At 40.8% G+C, this 18,362-nt stretch overlaps 1 protein-coding gene across 1 annotated transcript; it reads right to left on the bottom strand.

Moving 5' to 3' along the window:
* Nucleotides 1–1,047: 1,047 nt before the first annotated feature.
* On the bottom strand, nucleotides 1,048–18,028 carry Psmc2 (proteasome 26S subunit, ATPase 2). Its single transcript, XM_034499928.2, has 12 exons — nucleotides 17,864–18,028; nucleotides 11,763–11,800; nucleotides 11,066–11,147; nucleotides 10,264–10,363; nucleotides 7,133–7,264; nucleotides 6,675–6,747; nucleotides 6,093–6,188; nucleotides 5,300–5,464; nucleotides 4,213–4,300; nucleotides 1,585–1,787; nucleotides 1,372–1,468; nucleotides 1,048–1,284 (listed from the first exon to the last, which is right to left on the bottom strand). Exons 1-12 carry the CDS (start codon nucleotides 17,931–17,933, stop codon nucleotides 1,127–1,129), a joined length of 1,302 nt encoding a protein of 433 aa, XP_034355819.1. The 5' UTR covers nucleotides 17,934–18,028; the 3' UTR covers nucleotides 1,048–1,126.
* Nucleotides 18,029–18,362: the final 334 nt, after the last annotated feature.

The raw sequence follows: 18,362 nt of genomic DNA on the forward strand, positions 1-18,362 counted from the left end.
TGGGAGTCAACTGGGAGCACGATCACAGCCAGCCCAGAAAAGGTGGTCGCTGGTCTTTGGTGGAGCTAGCCAGGAGGAACAGAAAAGGAAGCCAGGAGTGGCCAGAGCACAGGCAGCAGTTCTAGGGTCAAAGCTCCAGGGCAACCTGGGAAGCTGGGAGGAATCAGAACTCAGGACAAAGTCCTGGACAAAGGTGTAAACGTATTTTCAAGAGTGCCGGCCATGGTCCCAGGCAAAGGCGGAAGGGAGATTTGTTTTAAATTACATGCAACACAAGTGTCTGGCCTGCAGGCATTGCCTTTATCTCAGCACTTGGGAGGCAGAAACAAAGGGAGGCAGATTGAGTTCAAGACCAGCCTAATCTATATAGTGAGCTCCAAGTCAGCCAGGGTTCCTAGAGACCCTGCCTCAAAATAAATCTAACTAGACTAATTAATTAAAAGTAACACTGCAGGTGAGTTTAATCAGTTTTACCATCTTTCAACCTCTAAGAAAGTAATTTTTCTCTAAGTTGACCTTGTTCTGAATTTCCTAAATCCTCACACTTAACCTTCCTTACTGCTGCCATTTCACCTTTCATTAAAATCACCAATTCTTGACTGTTTTGGAATTGGTCAAATGGGAGCGAGCAATGTATTAAATACTTACTTCAACTTGAAAAACCATTCATTCCGCACTGGGTGCATACACTCAGTGGTAGGATGTTTGCCTAGCATTAAAAAACTCAATGCACAGTACCACAAACAAAACAACCCAGTTTGGCCAAAACCTTACTTCAAAACCCCTAACTATGGGCAAACCCCATTGTGATGCCCATGTCACACCCATATCAAGTGTTGTGATGGTAGCAGGTAATGGGGCCTAAAACATGCAGACTTCCTGCACCTCCTGAGGATCTACAATGAAATGAATGCACAGTACCAGCCAGCAGCAGGGCAATGGTTACTGTGGGCTAAGAGTGCTTATGCATCAATCCTCCAGGTGGCAGTGCCCTGACTGGCAAACTAACACTGCACTGCAGGGAACAATGATCTGGAAGCACTGACACAGTTTTTTAAATCTTTTATTTTTGTGAGGTGGCAACAAGTTACAGTAAGTAAGTTCTTTCACTCAAAGCCTCTGGGGCTCAATTGTATGTCATATAGCGGGGAGTAGCGCTGAATTTGGCGTAAGACTTGATGACCTTATTTACGGCTTCTAAGAAGTCCTTCTCTGTAGCAATTTTTCTCCTTGCTCGGATTGCAAACATACCAGCTTCTGTGCAAACGCTTCTAATCTCTGCTCCTGTCCAACAGAGAGAAAACAAGACTTTAATTACCACAGCCCCAAAGACTGACGGGAAGCAACAGGACTGCCTGTCGTGCTACTCACCAGTACTGTTTGGACACAGGCGGGCTAACAGCTCAAATCGAATGTCTCTTTCCACACTCATTGAGCGAGCATGAATCTTAAAGATGTGTGTTCGACCCTAAAAATTAAGGAATTCACATATATTAAAATGAAACTATATATATAAAAAAAGAAAAGTTCAAGAATTTTTGTTTTTTTCTAAAATAAAGTTTTTTGTTTTTGTTTTTTTTTTACCTCTAAGTCAGGTAAGCTGAACTCAATCTTTCTGTCCAATCTCCCTGGCCTCATCAGTGCTGGATCCAGAGTATCAGGTCGGTTAGTGGCCATGAGCACTTTGATGTTGCCTCGAGGATCAAAACCATCTAGCTGATTGATGAGTTCCAACATGGTTCTCTGTACTTCATTGTCACCCCCAGCACCATCATCAAACCGTGCCCCTGAGAAGTCAACAGAGAAGCAGCTCATGTCCACTGGGAGCAACCTCTACTCAGGACCTGAACACGCCACACCTTGGTTCATAGCCTTCCCTTACAGCAAAGTACACATCTTACTTTGAAGTTATAAAACTAATTAGAAAGCAAAATATTTCAAAGCAAAACAAAACGAAATGAAAAACACACAAAATATATTTTTGTCTTGTGCTGGCCACCTCCTCCTGGGCTGAGGCCTGCCCTGGAGTGTGGGTGATAGAGACAGTGACCCTCCATTGGAGAATAGTGACTTCCTCTTTTCCCAGCAGCCATCAACTGTAAACAGCTTCTTGAGTAGGGATGAGACTTTGTGTCCACTGCCCCTTCTCAGGGCTGGAATTATGTCTGGTTTGAACCTCAACAAAATTTTGCTTTAAAAAGAATGAACCATAAGACAGGCAGTAGTGTTGCACGCCTTTAATCCCAGCACTTGGGAGGCAGAGGCAAGTAGAACTCTGAGTTTGAGGCCAGCCTGGTCTACAGAGTGAGTTCCAGGACAGCCAAGGCTACACAGAGAAACCCTGTCTTGTAAAACCAAAAAAACGGGAAGAAGAAAAAAGAATTTACCATAAGTTTACTTTAACATTTTTTAAAAGTATTGTTAAAGTTACCCCTTAAGGAAATTTGTTTTGCAAATTAATCAAGAACACTTCTACTGGGAGAGTTTTAAATGGCAGCTATTACCTCAATTAGAGTCTCCAGATAATAATAATCTGGGGAAAGCTAGAAAACAGCTATCCAGAGAATATTAGAATAGAGATGGCTCAGCAGTGAAGAGAGCTTGCTGTTTTTGCAGAGCACTCCAATTCCATTCCCAAACCTTACAGAGGGCTCCTGCTGTCTGCAATTTCAGTTCCGAGGCATCTGAAACTCTCCTGGATTGGAGAGATGGCTCCAGGGTTAAGAGCATACACTGCTCTTGTAGAAGACAGCCCTGACCTCAGACAGTTTCCTACAATCTACGAGATGGTCACAAGTGCTGTAACTCCAGCTCCAGGGGGTATGATGCTCTCTTCAGGCCTCTGAAGACACATGCACTTACATATGCACATATTTGCCTATGCACATAATTAAAATTAAAAAAATAAAGACTATCAGACATTCTAAACAGCTAGAAAAAAGGCCATACCCAGGGCAGCAACAGCATTAGCAGAAGGCAAGGAGAAAAACTGTTCCTTGGCACTGGGAGTTCAGACAAAGCAACTGACAAAGCAAGACACCATTTGAAAAGACTTACGCTATGTTGGTAGCATGGCAGCCCAAGAGCCCCTATGAACCACATTTTGGGAAATTCAGCAAATGTTACAAGCACTGACTATATGCTGAATGAATGCCAAAAGAATACTGCTAAGCTTGTGAAAACTAAGCTTTGAATCAGATCTGTGGGGCATTCAGGAAGCTGAAAATCTGGTCTACAGGCGAATGGGGGAATGTTGACATAGACTCTAAGCAGCGCCTGGGGCACTAGGAACAAGGGGGGCTAACCCCGAGAAATGCAGTTGGCAGCATTGGGGCATCTAGACTACATCTGTGGAAGCACTGCCTATAGACTGGAACTGCATCTGTAACCTAACCTCTGGAAAGAGAAGACTAGAACAGCCAACACCGAGGAGCTCCCAAGACTAAAGCGGGCACACTGCGACTCTGAATCCAGTTCTTCCTATATTTCATCTACATCACATTCAGATCTTTAACATTCCTCCTCACATTAAGAGTACTCTGAAAGAGACACTAGATTTGAACTGTGAGCTTGACTGTGCTTTTATTCTCTACCTCCCCCATCTCCTTAACATGCACTCCTCCTTAGGCAAGCCCAATGTCAATCAAGCTAGCCAGCTTGGCTGTTCTTGCTCTTATCATCTCTTGCCCCAGTTACTCTTTTCTTTGCCATATTTCATTTTTTTTGTCCCAAAGAATACAGCCTCACCTCTCTAACAGTATTGAAAGTCAGAGTCTACTACTGATGATGGTGAAGAGTGATGAACTAAACAGAAGGCTTTCCATGATAAAAGTGACTTTAAAGAATTTATGACTAACTCAGCTCCTCAGAGCACACTGAAAGGAAGTTTTTGGACTAAAAAGAACAAGCACATCTAAGAGGCTACAGAAAAGCAAACAATGCCAGGATAGTATCGAAGCCAATGAGTGCTGAGAAACATCAAACACTACCAAAGCAGCAGAGACAGCAGAATCAACACACATTGATCAATACAATCTCTGTTGTTCAAGGCCAGTCCTACCATTCATGGATTAGATGGCTCAGGGGCAAAGTGCCTGCCATCAAGCCTGACAACCTGAATTTGATTCCTGGTACCCACATGAAAGAACTGACCCCCATAGGTTGTCCTTTAACCACTAAAAAGGAACTAAATCAATAAAATATCATTCATACCTCCAATGGCATCAATTTCATCAAAGAAAATAAGGCAGGCTTTTTTTGTCCTGGCCATTTCAAAAAGCTCACGAACCATTCGAGCTCCCTAATAAGAAAATTTGATTGTTACAGAGTTGATTTCAAAATCTTTTAAAGTATAATAAATAAACTATATATTTCACACTTGCAAACACTTTTTCTAACACCATTCTCAACCATTATCACTTAAAGCTTTTTTTAAAATACTGAAGTTTGAGCCAGGCAGTGTGGCCCATGCCTTTAATTCCAGCATTCAAGAGGCAGAGGCAGGTAGATCTTTGAGTTCATGGCTGGCTTGGTCTACAGAGAGTTCCAGGACATGCAGGGATACACAGAGCTACCCTGCCTCAAACAAAAACAAAACAAAACAAAACCCTGGTTTGCTACCTCTATTACCAAATTAATATTGCTAGCTTCAACACAATATTATATAACTTTCATGACTCTATCTACTAAATAGCACTAAGGTTCAGACAAAAAGGTGTCAAATTAACATTAAGTGAAGTAAGAGTAGCAAAACTTGAGGAAACAGAAGTATTTGATCTGTCACTTGGCATTACTGAACACTGAACTTCATTAAGCTTCAATGAAAATATTAAATTAAAATACATACTAAGTCATGTAGTCCTTCTGGTAATCCATAAGCATATTAAACAGTATGTTTTAGATATAATACATACACCCCTAGACTTTAACCTAAATATATATATATATTTAGCTAGACAGTGTGTATAAAGATACCCATGCTCACACATAAACAATTCATGTTTTCTTTTTCATTAAACCACAGAATACTGTCCCTGAGATAAAATTTTGTTTACCCAGCATTTCTGATTTTTTTTTTTTAACCTCACACACCAAAACTAAACTAAATTCCATCCTTCTGGGGAGGAAATATGTTGCTCAAAAATTTAAAAAGTAGCCTACTTAATTATTATTTCTTTTACTTATTCACTTTATATCTGTTCACTGACCCCCCTCCTGGGAATTACTGTTTAATTTTATGCAAATATCACAAATCTCTCACAGAACAATAAACACTTTAGTTTTGACAAATTCACTTTACCTCACCAACGTATTTCTGTACAAGTTCAGACCCAATAACTCGAATGAAGCAAGCGTCAGTCCGATTGGCAACTGCCCTAGCACAGAGTGTCTTGCCCGTGCCTGGTGGCCCAAACAGCAGCACACCCTTTGGAGGCTCGATTCCAAGGTTAACAAACCTCTCTGGCTGTAACAGAGATGCAAATTTCACCACTTACCATTTTTGTAAAGATATAAAATAATATAAAAATAGAAAATAATACAAAAATAAGACATACAGAAACAATCTAGACGTATAATTTGTATGCTTGATGTAAAATGCTTCCATTTATTCTAAGGCATAATACCTAAATCAAAATCATATCAATGTATCTAAATGACTTTTAAAGATGCTTAATTATCCAGCCTTAACAACATATTTTCATTTTAAATAATTACAGTGCCTAAGAAATCAATTTTCTGGTACTGTGTGTTCCCATTCTCTACGGCTTAACTTTTTCTCTTCATGTCACTGCAACAACTATTTTCTTCCGTAACAAGAGTAACATACATACACAGTATACGGCCACTCCTAGTTTCCTTTATCAATCTAAGTAGCAGATCTGTCTGATAATACTCCGGGCTACCCAATTCTTCCTGTTTGCTCTCTTCTGAAATTTAACCATCTTTTCCCACCTCCACCGTATCACAAGTTTTCATTAAGAAAAACAAAACATTCAAAAGCTGTGGAAAACACAAGCAGTGCTGGTGCTCACTGCACGGACGCTGTTACGTCTTTACACAAAGGAGCTTCAATGAGCCCCTCAGCTACTTACATGGAGTAGAGGGGTTTCAACTACTTCTCGCAGTTTCTCAATCTGTTCCTTACAGCCACCAACATCACTGTATGTGACATCAGGTTTTTCCTCCACCTAAGAGAGAAAGATTATACAACATACTCATAGGCTTTTGAGTAGCAGACCAGTTCCTCCACAGGAGACTTACTACCATAAAAACCAGTCTGTAACAAGAATGTTTTATGAAAAGGGAGTAAGAATTACTTATTATGTTAGGAGATTAATGCCAGTGTCCTAGAACTATTTGTTGTGCTATACATATTATGACATTTATAAGCTGATAAAGACTTCCCAAATATCTTTTAATTTGGTAACTTTTGGGGGCATAATCTCCATTAACTGCTGAAAAGCTTCAAACTTTTTTGGAACAGATACAATTGTTCTTTTGTTTGGGGATTTCCTTTGTTTTTATGAAATAGGCTTTCATTTTGTAGCCCAGGCTACCTTTAATTTGTGGCAATCCTTCTGCCTAAGCCTCCCCAATGGCATTACAGATGAGCCACTATGCTTGGCTTGCAATTACATTAAAGTCATGCCAATCCCTTTCCCCAAGTTTCATACCTGCATCATGGTAACTGTTGGGTCAATCTTAGGAGGTAGTGGAATGTGAATTTGGTATTTATTTCTGTCCACACTATGGAAGTAAAAAGTTAAAAACAAAACAGATGCTCTTTAGTTGGTATTTATCTTTAAAACCAAATTATAAGTAAGCAAAGAGATATAATTCCAAAAGTTAGGAAGAGAAAACGTTATGCAGAGTGACTTATTAGGTGTTCTGTAGACATTCGGTCACTCCTCATGAACTATTCTTAAGCAGTACGGCCTCCACCTTAGCTGGGCATCTTTAACTGGGACATATCAACCCACGTACAAGATGGAATGGTGGAAGTGGAAAAGCTATGCTGGTGTGAGGCCAGGGAGCTCACAGAGAAGGAAAGACTGTAGGTTGCACTGGCCCTTCATACTCCACCACGGCATTTTGTTTTCTCATTCAAAATGAAGGCACAGTGCCAACTTACCCAACTCTCATCCCTTCTTCAATGTCAGTAGGTGCCACCTGATCACTGAGATCCACCACAAACTTGGCAAACTGCTTCACATTGATGATGTATTTTGGGTCCTCCGAATCAGCATTGATTATTTTCGTACATCTACCGCAGCAAAAGGGTTCATGAGAGTAAGGAACGCAAACTACTAGCAGTAAGTTCGTGCGAGTGGACTTCTTCCAGGGCGGCAGCACAATATGGAATAAGTGCAGACCAAACCACAGGGACCAGGCCACTGCTCAGGATCCTTCTGCCCAGCCCCCAGGGGCCACTCAGTCTTAGTTAGGCCATAAACATTTCAGATGATACCCTTCTCCAGAAAAACTCAACCCAGAAATGTCATTAGTGGTTCTCAAGTTGGACTTTCCTCTTCATGTCCCTTCCTTATCAGATACCTTTTTGTCTTAGGTGGCTTTCCTTTTCATTTTCCCTGTAAGAATACAGCCATCTGTCTTATATCAAATTCAGTAATTATATGTTTTAATTATTTCTCCTCTGGGCTTACATTTTAAATCCATTTTTGTTATTTTTAATCTGAAAATATTCACTCTTGAGAGATCTGGTAAAGGTTAATATATGTGTGCTCAAGTATCTACTAAAGTAAATAGAAAACTGAATATATAATTCATATTGGGCAGCTCTTACATAAGCCATAGCAACAAATACAGAGAAATATATAACAGCCTCCAGAGTGGCCATGTTGATAGGACTGGTGGAGAAGTATTGTGTTTATAGCATACATGATAAGGAAGAATTCAGTGTATATGACTTTAGCTGACTGGCCTGCCGCTCAAAAGGCACAGAGGTAGGTTTTTGGTACTTTTAATAATGTGGAAGGCAGTGGGGGTTGGGGTGTTCATTTGTCTTTTGGTTTAAGACATGGTTTTAATTATAGCTGAGGTCAGCAGCAAACACATGGTGAGCCACCCAAGGGCTACGATTACAGGTGGGGACAGACCACCATGTACATCAGTCTGGCTAATCTACAGTTTAAAAAGTAGGCAGGGCATGTTTTCCCATGCCTATAATCCCAGCACTTGGGAGGCAGAGGCAGGAAAACCACTACAAGTTTGAGACCAGCCAAGGCTACAGAGTGAGATCCCATCTTTAAAAACACTGACTTAGAAAATGGCTGAATTACAGAGAAACCCTGTCTCAAAAAACCAGAAACTAAAAAAAAAAAATAAAAAATAAAAAAAAATAAAAAAAATAAAGAAAGAAAGGAAGGAAAGAAAATGGCTGGCTAAGGGCCTTCAACAGCATATTCTTACTCACAAGCAGTAAGAATGCTAGCAACCCTGAAAATCACTAAAGGACTATAACAATATCAAGATTTTCCCCCACTTTAAAAAAAAAAACAACTGGTGGCTCAGCAGGAAAAGGTGCTTGTTGCCAGACCCAATGATTTGACTTTGATTTCTAAGACCCATGTGGTAAAAAGAAAGAAGTAATTCCTACAAATTTTTCTCTGACCTCTACCCACATGCTGTGGCATCCCATTAGAGTTAATATCTAACTTTTAAAAACATTAAAAATAAAATGGTAAATTAGAAACTGAATTGCAGTATAAACAATGAAGCTCAGTGCAGTTAACTTGACTCAGCCTCCTCCTCCTCCTCTCTGCACTGTGTAGAAAATCTGAGCCCACCAGCCTCACAACAGTGAATCCAGAAAAAGCAGAAGCCTGACAGCTAGAGGGGGCAGGATGTGTTAAGCACTCCTCAGAGTCCAAACTCAAAAAACGGTTAAGTGTCTGCCTGGCCTGCTGCTACCTCAGAGCCTGTCTTAATCAGAGCTGCCTCCAAGCTTAGTTGGAAAACATCAGCAGGGAATCTAAGAAAAGTAGTCAGCCACAGTTACTTATCATCAGTTGAGCAAACAAGAGGCTGACAAAAACAAACTAACAAAACCTTAAAAAGTAACAGCGAGAACCACCAACAGCCAACACTGGAAAGGGGCCCTCACCTCCGGAGCTGATGACTACAATGACAGTTACTGTTTTTACACCCAGGGCCAAAAGCCATTACTGAACCACACCCCAGTCAGATTAAAACTTAGAACACATCAAAGAAGCAAGAAATCATGGCCCTGGGACAGAAAAAAATAACTCATCCATAGAAACTGTCCCTCGGGTAGCTAAGGTGCTGGTCTCATTAAACAGCAACTTTAAGTATCACGAATTATCATCAAAGACCTAAGGAAGCCATGTCTAAAGATCTGTGACAAGTGTGAGAACAACCTCACACTCAGTGTCAATAAGAAAGCACACCAGAACAGAACATATCGGAAAGAGATGGTACTAGGCCTGGACAGAGGCATGGCACAGCAGATGTGTAATCCCAGCATTCAGGACACAGCTAAAGGACAGCCTGGTCTACATACACAGCTCTAGGCCAAACCTATATTTGCAAGGCAGACTCAAAAACAAAACACATCAGCCATTTGTGGTGGTGCACGCCTTTAATCCCAGAACTCAGGAGGCAGAGGCAGGAGGATCTCTGAGTTCAAGGTCAGCCTGGTCTACAGAGTGAGTTCTAAGACAGCCAGTGCTTCAGGGAAACCCTGTCTCAAAAAAAACCCAAAATTCAAACAAAGAAACAAATAAAAATACCTCAACGGGCTGGTAAGATGGCTGAGCTGGTTACAGGGGCTTGCCACCAAACTTGGTGTTCTGAATTTACTCCCTAGAATCTACATGGTAAAGGAGAGGACACCCAAAAGTTATCTTCTGACCCCAACATCCACACTGTACACATGGAAATGCTCACATAATAAATAAATAAATGTAATAAAAAAAATGGAAGGACTCAAGATTACTTCTCTGCACACAGTCACACATATAGAGATGCATGTAAGGACTAGAAGAATCAATGCATTGTGAGAATTGAAGTTTTTCTGTACTTTCTGTGCATCTCAACTTGTATATGATCATAACTTCACATATTTTAGTAACTACTTAAGATACAGAATTCTAGTTCAAGATGCTTTATTTATGAAATGTGAAACAAACAAACAAACAAAAATTCTTTTAAGTACTGCATTGGTCCCAAACTCTAAAATGTGCTTAGAAATAAAAATAAATCCCCAAAGAGCATTGTGCATACCTTGCAACCTGTAATGGCTGTTCACTCTGGAGTGTTTGTTTGTCTGCAGCCAAATCCCAGAGGGCTGGAGGTGCCAGCCCAGTGTCAGACTCTTTAATACCTACAATGAGAACAATGACACAATTTAGCAAATGTAGCGCACTACCCTAAGACTGTCTCAACCCTAGCACTGCTGGCATTTTGTACTGAATAGCTCCTTTCCCAGGGATTGTCCTGTACATTCTGTAGGATGCTTGGCAGCATCCCTGGCTTCTAGCCACTACACATAGACCATGAGTGCTACCTCTCTGCACATCACAGGGATCATGCTGCTTCCTGGCACTGCCTAATGTCTTCAAACAGAGTCATTATCCTATAGCCCTACCCAAAACCACTACCCAAAAGCAATCAGAATAAAAAAGGTAATGCCTACATGACTTCTGCTTTGTTTTGTTTTCTTGTACTATAAGACTTCACTATTTAAATTCCCAAGAAAGTGTCAAGAACCAGACAACATACATACTGGATTAATAAAAAAATCGTATTTTAAATCAATATAAACTTTTGATGTATTAGAGTTTACCGAGCTAGGCTTTAACCAGTAGAAATATTGCTTGTGTAAAGGATGACGTTACTGAATTGCATGAGGATCAAACACAGTTGTAAAAGAGTGTATATGGTAAAAGAGTGTAAATGTGGTCAAATTTCTTAGAACTTTTTAAAAATCTGTATGTCATAATTTAACTTCAAATTTATATTTAAAATTTTATTTTAGCACAAACAACAATTCATGTAAAGAAAAGAAGTTGGGATAAATACATACCAGTGAGCTCATTAATTTTTTTGAGAAGTTGTTGAATGTCATCTTCAACCTGCTTGATCTGCCTCGAATAAGTACTCTGGCCCTGTGATAAAGATCAGTGTAATTAGAACATCTACATATCAGCAGCTTGCTAATGTCACATACAACTTTTGACAGTAACAATATGACAGGCATTACTGTTTCAGAACCTGGGGAGTGAGATCAGAGGAGGGAGAACATTTCAGACATGTTCCTGAAGCAGTGACTTCTGCATATTCTGCCGTGCTCGCTCTGTAGTTAGTTGATCTGCACCTTGCTAAGTAGTCCTGGCTGGCCTCACCCTCATAGCCATCTCAAGTGCTGGGTGAGAGGCAAGAACTACCATGCCTAGTTGGAAAGAAGCTTATTTCTATGCATATACATTTTCCATTTCAAATCTAATTTTGTCACAATCATTTTAATTACAGTGAACACAAGTCATTTAATTATTGTTCAATATTCTAGCCCTCATTATTAGAGGTTGTATAAAAATCAGGAGTAAGGTTAGACATGCTGCATACACACTCTGTTGTCATCTAGACAGAAACTTTGGGCAGATGACTTCTCTTAGTGTGAGCTTTTTGACAGTCCTTTCTAAATCAGTTTATAAAGACAAAACAAAAACAAGTTTTGTTTAAACACAAAACATCTCCATGTTATAGCCATCTGAAAGACTTACATAAGTTTTCAACAAGGCAATATCCCCTTCATCCAGAGCTAAAACAAAACAGAAACAAAAATTAATATGAAGCTCAACAAGAGAGGTAAGCTGGTCACCTTTTCTGCTCAAATCAAAATATTGTAATGGAGTTCCAAAACCTGAGTAAGGGAGAATGAATAACACACAAGATTACTACTTTATATACTGCACAAATAAAACATACCCACTATGGATCTTGGTTTAAAAAAATCATGTTATATTCATACAATGAAATACAAAGCAGCAGCTGGGTGGTGATGGCAAATGCCTTTAATCCCAGCACTTGGGAGGCAGAGGCAAGAGAATCTGAGTTCAAGGCCAGCCTGGTCTACAGAACAAGTTCCAACACAGCGAGGGCTATACAGGGAAATCCAAATAAAAAACAAAGAAGAAAACACAAGACAGAAATACAAAGCAGCCATTAAAATGACAAGTTTGTAGGGCGTGGTTCTGATGCTTTGATCAGGAATCTGCATGTGAAAGCTGAAGGTCCTGTTCCTCAATTGGTTCTTGATTGATCAATAAAGATGCTCGAGCCAATGGCTGGGCAGAAGAGGTGAGACTGCCCACTTCCAGGTTCCCACAGGCAGGCTAAGAGATGCACTAGGAGAAAAGAGGATTCACCATTCTTTGGAGGGAAAGAAAGCCACCAGCCATGTGAGATCTAGGGTGAAGTGGCCACTGGCCGCTTCCCCGACTGGGCCTGGGGATTAGATGGGCGATCAGAAATACAACTAAACTGAGGGCAGATTTAGGTGCTGAGCTAGGAGTAAAGGTAACTGAGCAAGTTAAGCTGAGGGAAGATTTAGAGGTGTTGAGCTGGCAGTGAAGGTAAGGGCATACTAGCCAGAAGGCTTAGAAGAGCCTGCCACTGAGCTAAAAGCATATCAAAAATAAGCTAATGTGTGTTTGTGTGTGTGTTTCATATGCAGATACAAATGAACAAGGGAACTTGAGAGGGGACTGATACTGCTGTGGGTGTACACACACATTCACACCCGAACTCATGCACTCACGCATGCTCTGGTAGCATAGTTCACCCAGAGCTTAAAGTGGGATAGTAGAAACTACATGTTACAATAGTTTTTACAGAAAGCTACTCAAGTATTAAGTCAAATAAGGTTAAAAATGTTGACCATGCATATCATTTGTCTTTACAAAGAAACTGTTTTAAAAATATTAGGGAGTCCTTGATGGTAATTACCTAAATGTTATCAGTACTTATCTGGTATTAGAAATTTTTAAAGTCTATCTCTAAATGACACATATTTTATACCTCTCTAATGGTAAACTATGCATTGTGAATTTACCTCGTCACTGAAATTTAACTATGATCCCAACTCAATAGTCATGTGCTTCCGTGGGCATTAAAGAGCATGAACAGAGAGTCTCAAGGCCCTCACACAGAGGTGATATGACAGGGAGGAGTGAATGCAGTGTCTAGTCTAAAGCTCAGTTAAGTCTGATAGAAACTAATCCCAAATCTGGCCTCTGTTAGTGGGACAGCCTCAGGCAAGTAACATCACTTCTGTAAACAATCAACACCTACCAGGATTAGTTGTTTCTAGAATTGTGGCATTAGAGTCTATATACTGTGTGTGTGTAAAGTAAGAGAATTTTTCTACAAGCAGTGGTTCAGTATTTGTTAATCCATCATTTACAAGACTTTATAGAATATATTTATTATGAACATCAAAATTCAGCTGTAGGGGATGACAAGATGTCTTAGGGGTTAAAAGCACTGGCTGCTCTTCTGGAGTACTGAGGCTGGATTCCGAGTACCAACCTGAGTCTCTCATAACCACCTGCAACTCTAGTTCTAGGACATGCAACACTGCCTTCTGGCCTCTGCAGGTACCAGGCACACATGTATTATACATACATACATACATGCAAGCAAAACACCAATAAATAAATATTTTAAAAATCAACTGTACATATTTTAAAGAAATGTTTTTCAATCAGAGATGATGATTTTTATAGAGAAAGATGGGCTCTTTTTGAAGTGTGAGTAGAGGAAAAGCACACTTATTTAACAGCAACCAGAGTAGTCTGGGTGAAGCAGCACTTGTTAAGGAGTAGAGGTAGGTAGAAAGTTAGGGTACTGGTAATGCCAGCCTTGAGGGCCAGGACCACTGTACATCTTAACATTCAAAAACTGTATCTCAGCTGGGCATTGTGGCACATGCTTTTAACTCCAGCACTTGGGAGGCAGAGGTAAGCAGTATCTTTGTGAGCTTGAGTTCAGCCTGGTCTACAGAGCAAGTTCCAGGACAGCCAAGGCTACATGGAAAGACTCAGTCTCAAAAAACCCCACAAAACTGCACCTTAGGAAAAACTGTCTAAGCAACAATATGGAGTACTATGATGCTAATCCAAGGTCACAAGATTCTCACAATAGTGTAAATTATAAGACAAAGTTAGGCTTAGCATGTGAGAAGCTGGAAGTGCCAGGCGGTAGTGGTTCATGACTTTATTCTTAGCACTCAGGAGGCAGAGGCAGGTGGATCTGTGAGTTTGAGGCTAGCCTGGTCTATAGACCAGGCCTGCTAAGACTATACAGAAAAACCCTGTCTGGAAAAAAAAAAAAAAGAAAAGAAGCTAGAGGTTTAATCCTTAGCACTGCAAAAAACCAAAGGGGGTGGAGGGAGAAGGAAGGAAAAAGAAAAAGCCAGAATTAGAAAAGCCTGGAGAGTAAGTATCTGCAGTACACACATCAGCAGAGTAAATTGAGAGCCAAGGAAGAAAAAAAAAAATCAAACAATTCTTAGGCTTTGTGCCTGGGAACCTTGGTGTACAAAAATAATAACTAGAGAAAACTGGTTGGCAGAGAGAGACACCTTGATCCATTTACCTACAAAGAAGAGTCAGCTGGCCTGCTACCCTTTGGAAGCCAGCTTGCTGTCAGAAAACTTGGATCTGGGGAGTTTTGATCATCCCAAAACTAAGAGTCACTCACTGTGCCAAAACTATATGCACAAATAACAGCTTATGCAAAATACCAACTTTCTTTCTGAGAGTCTGGAATTTCAGTATGGGCTAGGCAAAACCTGCCTAAATATCCAACCCCCAATTTAAAAAACAAACAAACAGCTGGGCTCTGGCACTGAGTCAGTCTCCAACACTCTTCCCAAACTGATAATTAAATTATTACACCATCTTGGAGAGTAGGAGCCATGGGCTCTACAAAGATCACAAGGTGTCAATGCCTCACTAACCACACCAAATTCTTTGAAGACATGCTCCAGGAGGTGTGTGGCTTTATGAAATGTTTCCCAAGGTCTCCAAGAACAAATGGAGCTGAAGTTCAAGAAGGTGGGGTGCACCAAGAGGAAGCAGTGGGGAGCTGAGCAGCCTACTAGGTGCCTCAAGGAAAGCAGCTGCTAAGGAGGACTGATCCTACCCTACACCTTCCACAATAACTCTTTATAAGCTGGGGGTGGGGGGAGAGGTTAACCGAGAATCATATAAGAAGAGACAGTTCCAGATGTGAATGGTGGAAATCTCCAGAAAGGAAATTCTAGAGAAACTATTACAGGATGCAATGAAGGAAAGAGAAGCAGCAAAGAAGACAAGCAGTAAAGTTCGGTCAGAGATGCTTAGTAAGGTTACCTAGTAAAGCAGCAGACAGTCAGGACAACAGAAGTCGTCATCTGTTCACAAGTCACTGTGTAATTAGAGACAAATGGATGTAATACTTCATCCCACATACACGACTGCTTCCAAACTACACTGGAGAAAAGATACAAGTGACTTCTTTGTTATTCCATGGTCAATTGGTAAGAACCAACACCAAGATTTACATCTAGGTCCTCCTAATATTGAGTTCGTCCTTCCAGCTGTTTAGGCAAGGAAAAAAAAAAAGGAAAGGAAGGGAGAGAGGAAGAAGGAAGGAAGAGAGGGAGGGGAAGAGGGAGAAAGAAGAGAAAGACAGAGGGATGAAGGGAAAGAGAAAGGAAAGAAGGCAGGAGGGGAGAAGAGACAATGAAGAAGATGGGTTGTAGGTTGAAGAGAGAGAATAGATTTTCTCACACGTATGCTTCTAAGACAAAGTAGATATTGGTATATTTAGAGAAACAAAAGGAGAAAATTCTATAGACACACAAACTGGAGCAGTGGCTAAGTCCCAGGGGAGAAAAGAAGAGGTAAGACCAGGAACAGAGATGATGTTGGATTTGACAGAAACTGGCACTGCCTCTGAGGCACCACTGAGTGAAAGGTTAACACAGAAGAGTACTCTTGGGGGAAAGGAGAAAAGTCATCCATCAGCCAGGAGCACAGGATAAACTGAGGGCTTGAAGAAGTGGTAATGGCTCGAATGAGACTACTCTGGCCAAATGGGGTCAATCAGCAGGAGGAGCCAGGTGAACTAAAAGCTTGAGTTGAAGTAAATTGATCAACAAGTTTGAACTGGTTTGGACAATGTGGATAGCCTATAAGCAGAATGAGACAAGAAAAAAATGAAGTTCCCAGAGTTAAAAAGGGAGAGCATAAAGCGTAATAGGAAGTTTGCCACTTTAGAAGTGAAAATGGAGTCTAAGAGTCACCAGAAGTCAGGTGATCCCAGGGTATCAAACTCCCAAGGCCATTCAAAAGGATGCCACAGAACCAAGACAAGGGCCAAAAAATCATAGGGCTGGAAAGTCCAGCAACCTCAGGGATAGGCTTAAATAAGTCATGTATCTGCCAGGTTACCTTAGGAAAACCATTTAATTTCTCCAGCTTTAAATTCATCATCTAACACAGAGAACTTTACCTCCACAGTGTTTCTGTAAAGACCATATAAGATGCACATAAAATTCAACACAATTTAGTCATACTTGAACTCCAAAACAATCTGAATACTTTCATAAAATATCACATCCAGAGAAACACATAGGTTAGTATACACAGATGACATACAAATTTTCTGGCTAAGCTTTTCAATAGGCCCTGAGTACGTGAAACTCTCAATGGTGTAAAACACTTTTAAAGCCTGTGGCAGAGTCAGTGAAGATAATGCTTTCTCTGGGGAAGAGGCATCAATGGTGAAGGACGGTGACAGAAGAGGCTGAAATTGTTAAGAAAGGAAAGAGTGAGACTGCAACACTGAGAAATAATTTTTAAGGTAAAGAAAAAAATTTAAAACAAAGCATGAAGATGTAACTAAAAAAGGTGTTGGGCGGAGATTATATCCAAATGTTGACCACATCTCACACCCTGAGTAAAAAGTGTCAACAAGTCTAGTCTCTGTGGGGAATAATTTGGCAAAATGGCATCCCTGCTTCTAGAATTTAGCCTGTAACTTCCATGTGGTAGGTTATATAACACGGTCATTTGTGGACTGGAACATTTAAAATCTCCACTAATAATTAAATGTTATATTGTACAGCCACAACATAGGACAATAAGCACATAGAGAGACCAGCACTTGCTATCATGAATCTCTAAATTCAAGATGCTGTTATACGAGAGTCACACGCTAGTCTTGTGTCTAATACACACACACACACACACACACACACACACACACATATATATATACACCTAGAAAAAACGTAAAATGGCAATTCATTTCTTGGCTAGAATCAAGGATGAGTTTATGTCATATATATGTGTGTGTGTCTATCTATCTATCTATCTATATACATATATAGATACACACACACCTAGAAAAAACGTAAAATGGCAATTCATTTCTTGGCTAGAATCAAGGATGAGAGTTTATCTCTTTTGAATTGAGTTTTGAACCATCGTGTTTCAGGATTGTCCTTTCACAGTAATAGCACCAAGCTGCTACAACTGGGAAGGAGGGGATAGGGTTTGGCTGGCCACTTTTTGAAGACCTGCAAGGCCACACTAGACACAGAACTTCACCGCCTGGCAAAATATTCGGTTAAAAAAAAAATGTCAACCAGCAGGAGAAGATTCCAGAGCTTGAAGTGAGTAAGGAACTGAGAAGAGACAGACAGAGCTGAGGCCCAGACCGGCCACAGCTCGAGTCCAAGGCCGACAGGGCACCGAGGCGGCGGGAATCCTGCGTCTCTGCGGTACCAGCGCCGGTCACTCCCGGGTGGGAGGGCGAGCTCGTGTCCTCTCACCTCGGATGGGCTTGTCGTCCTTCTCATCCTCTTTGGTTTTCCGCTGGTCCGCACCTAGGTAATCCGGCATTTTAGAAGCCGCAAACGCCTCGGCGTCTCAGTGATTACACAGCACGTTTCCCGCTTCCGCTGGTGTCTTCCCTTTCTCTTCCCCACCGGAAGTAGCTCAGCGCTCGGGCGCCCGTTCTCACTGCACGCGCACTGGCGGGCTGGAGGATTGCCTGTTAGAAGACATTTGTTCAGCCCTCACAAGTCTGGTCTTTTTAGGTACCCCCAACAGCAACTTCTAAGATTAACCGTGGCTCAGTTGATGAGCTTAGATCTTGATTTAATCATTAGCACACACCGACGGGTAATTTATTACACCTCTAAATATTAATTTCCTCTTTGCCTCACACGATTGGAAAGGCACTAAGTATTATTCAGCCTTAAAAAATAAATTCTTTGACCATTATACTAGTGAATACACCATTCACATAGAGACAATGTTATATAATCA

This window comes from Arvicanthis niloticus, chromosome 4 (assembly GCF_011762505.2).
Source record: "Arvicanthis niloticus isolate mArvNil1 chromosome 4, mArvNil1.pat.X, whole genome shotgun sequence".
NCBI classification, from domain to species: Eukaryota; Metazoa; Chordata; class Mammalia; order Rodentia; family Muridae; genus Arvicanthis; species Arvicanthis niloticus.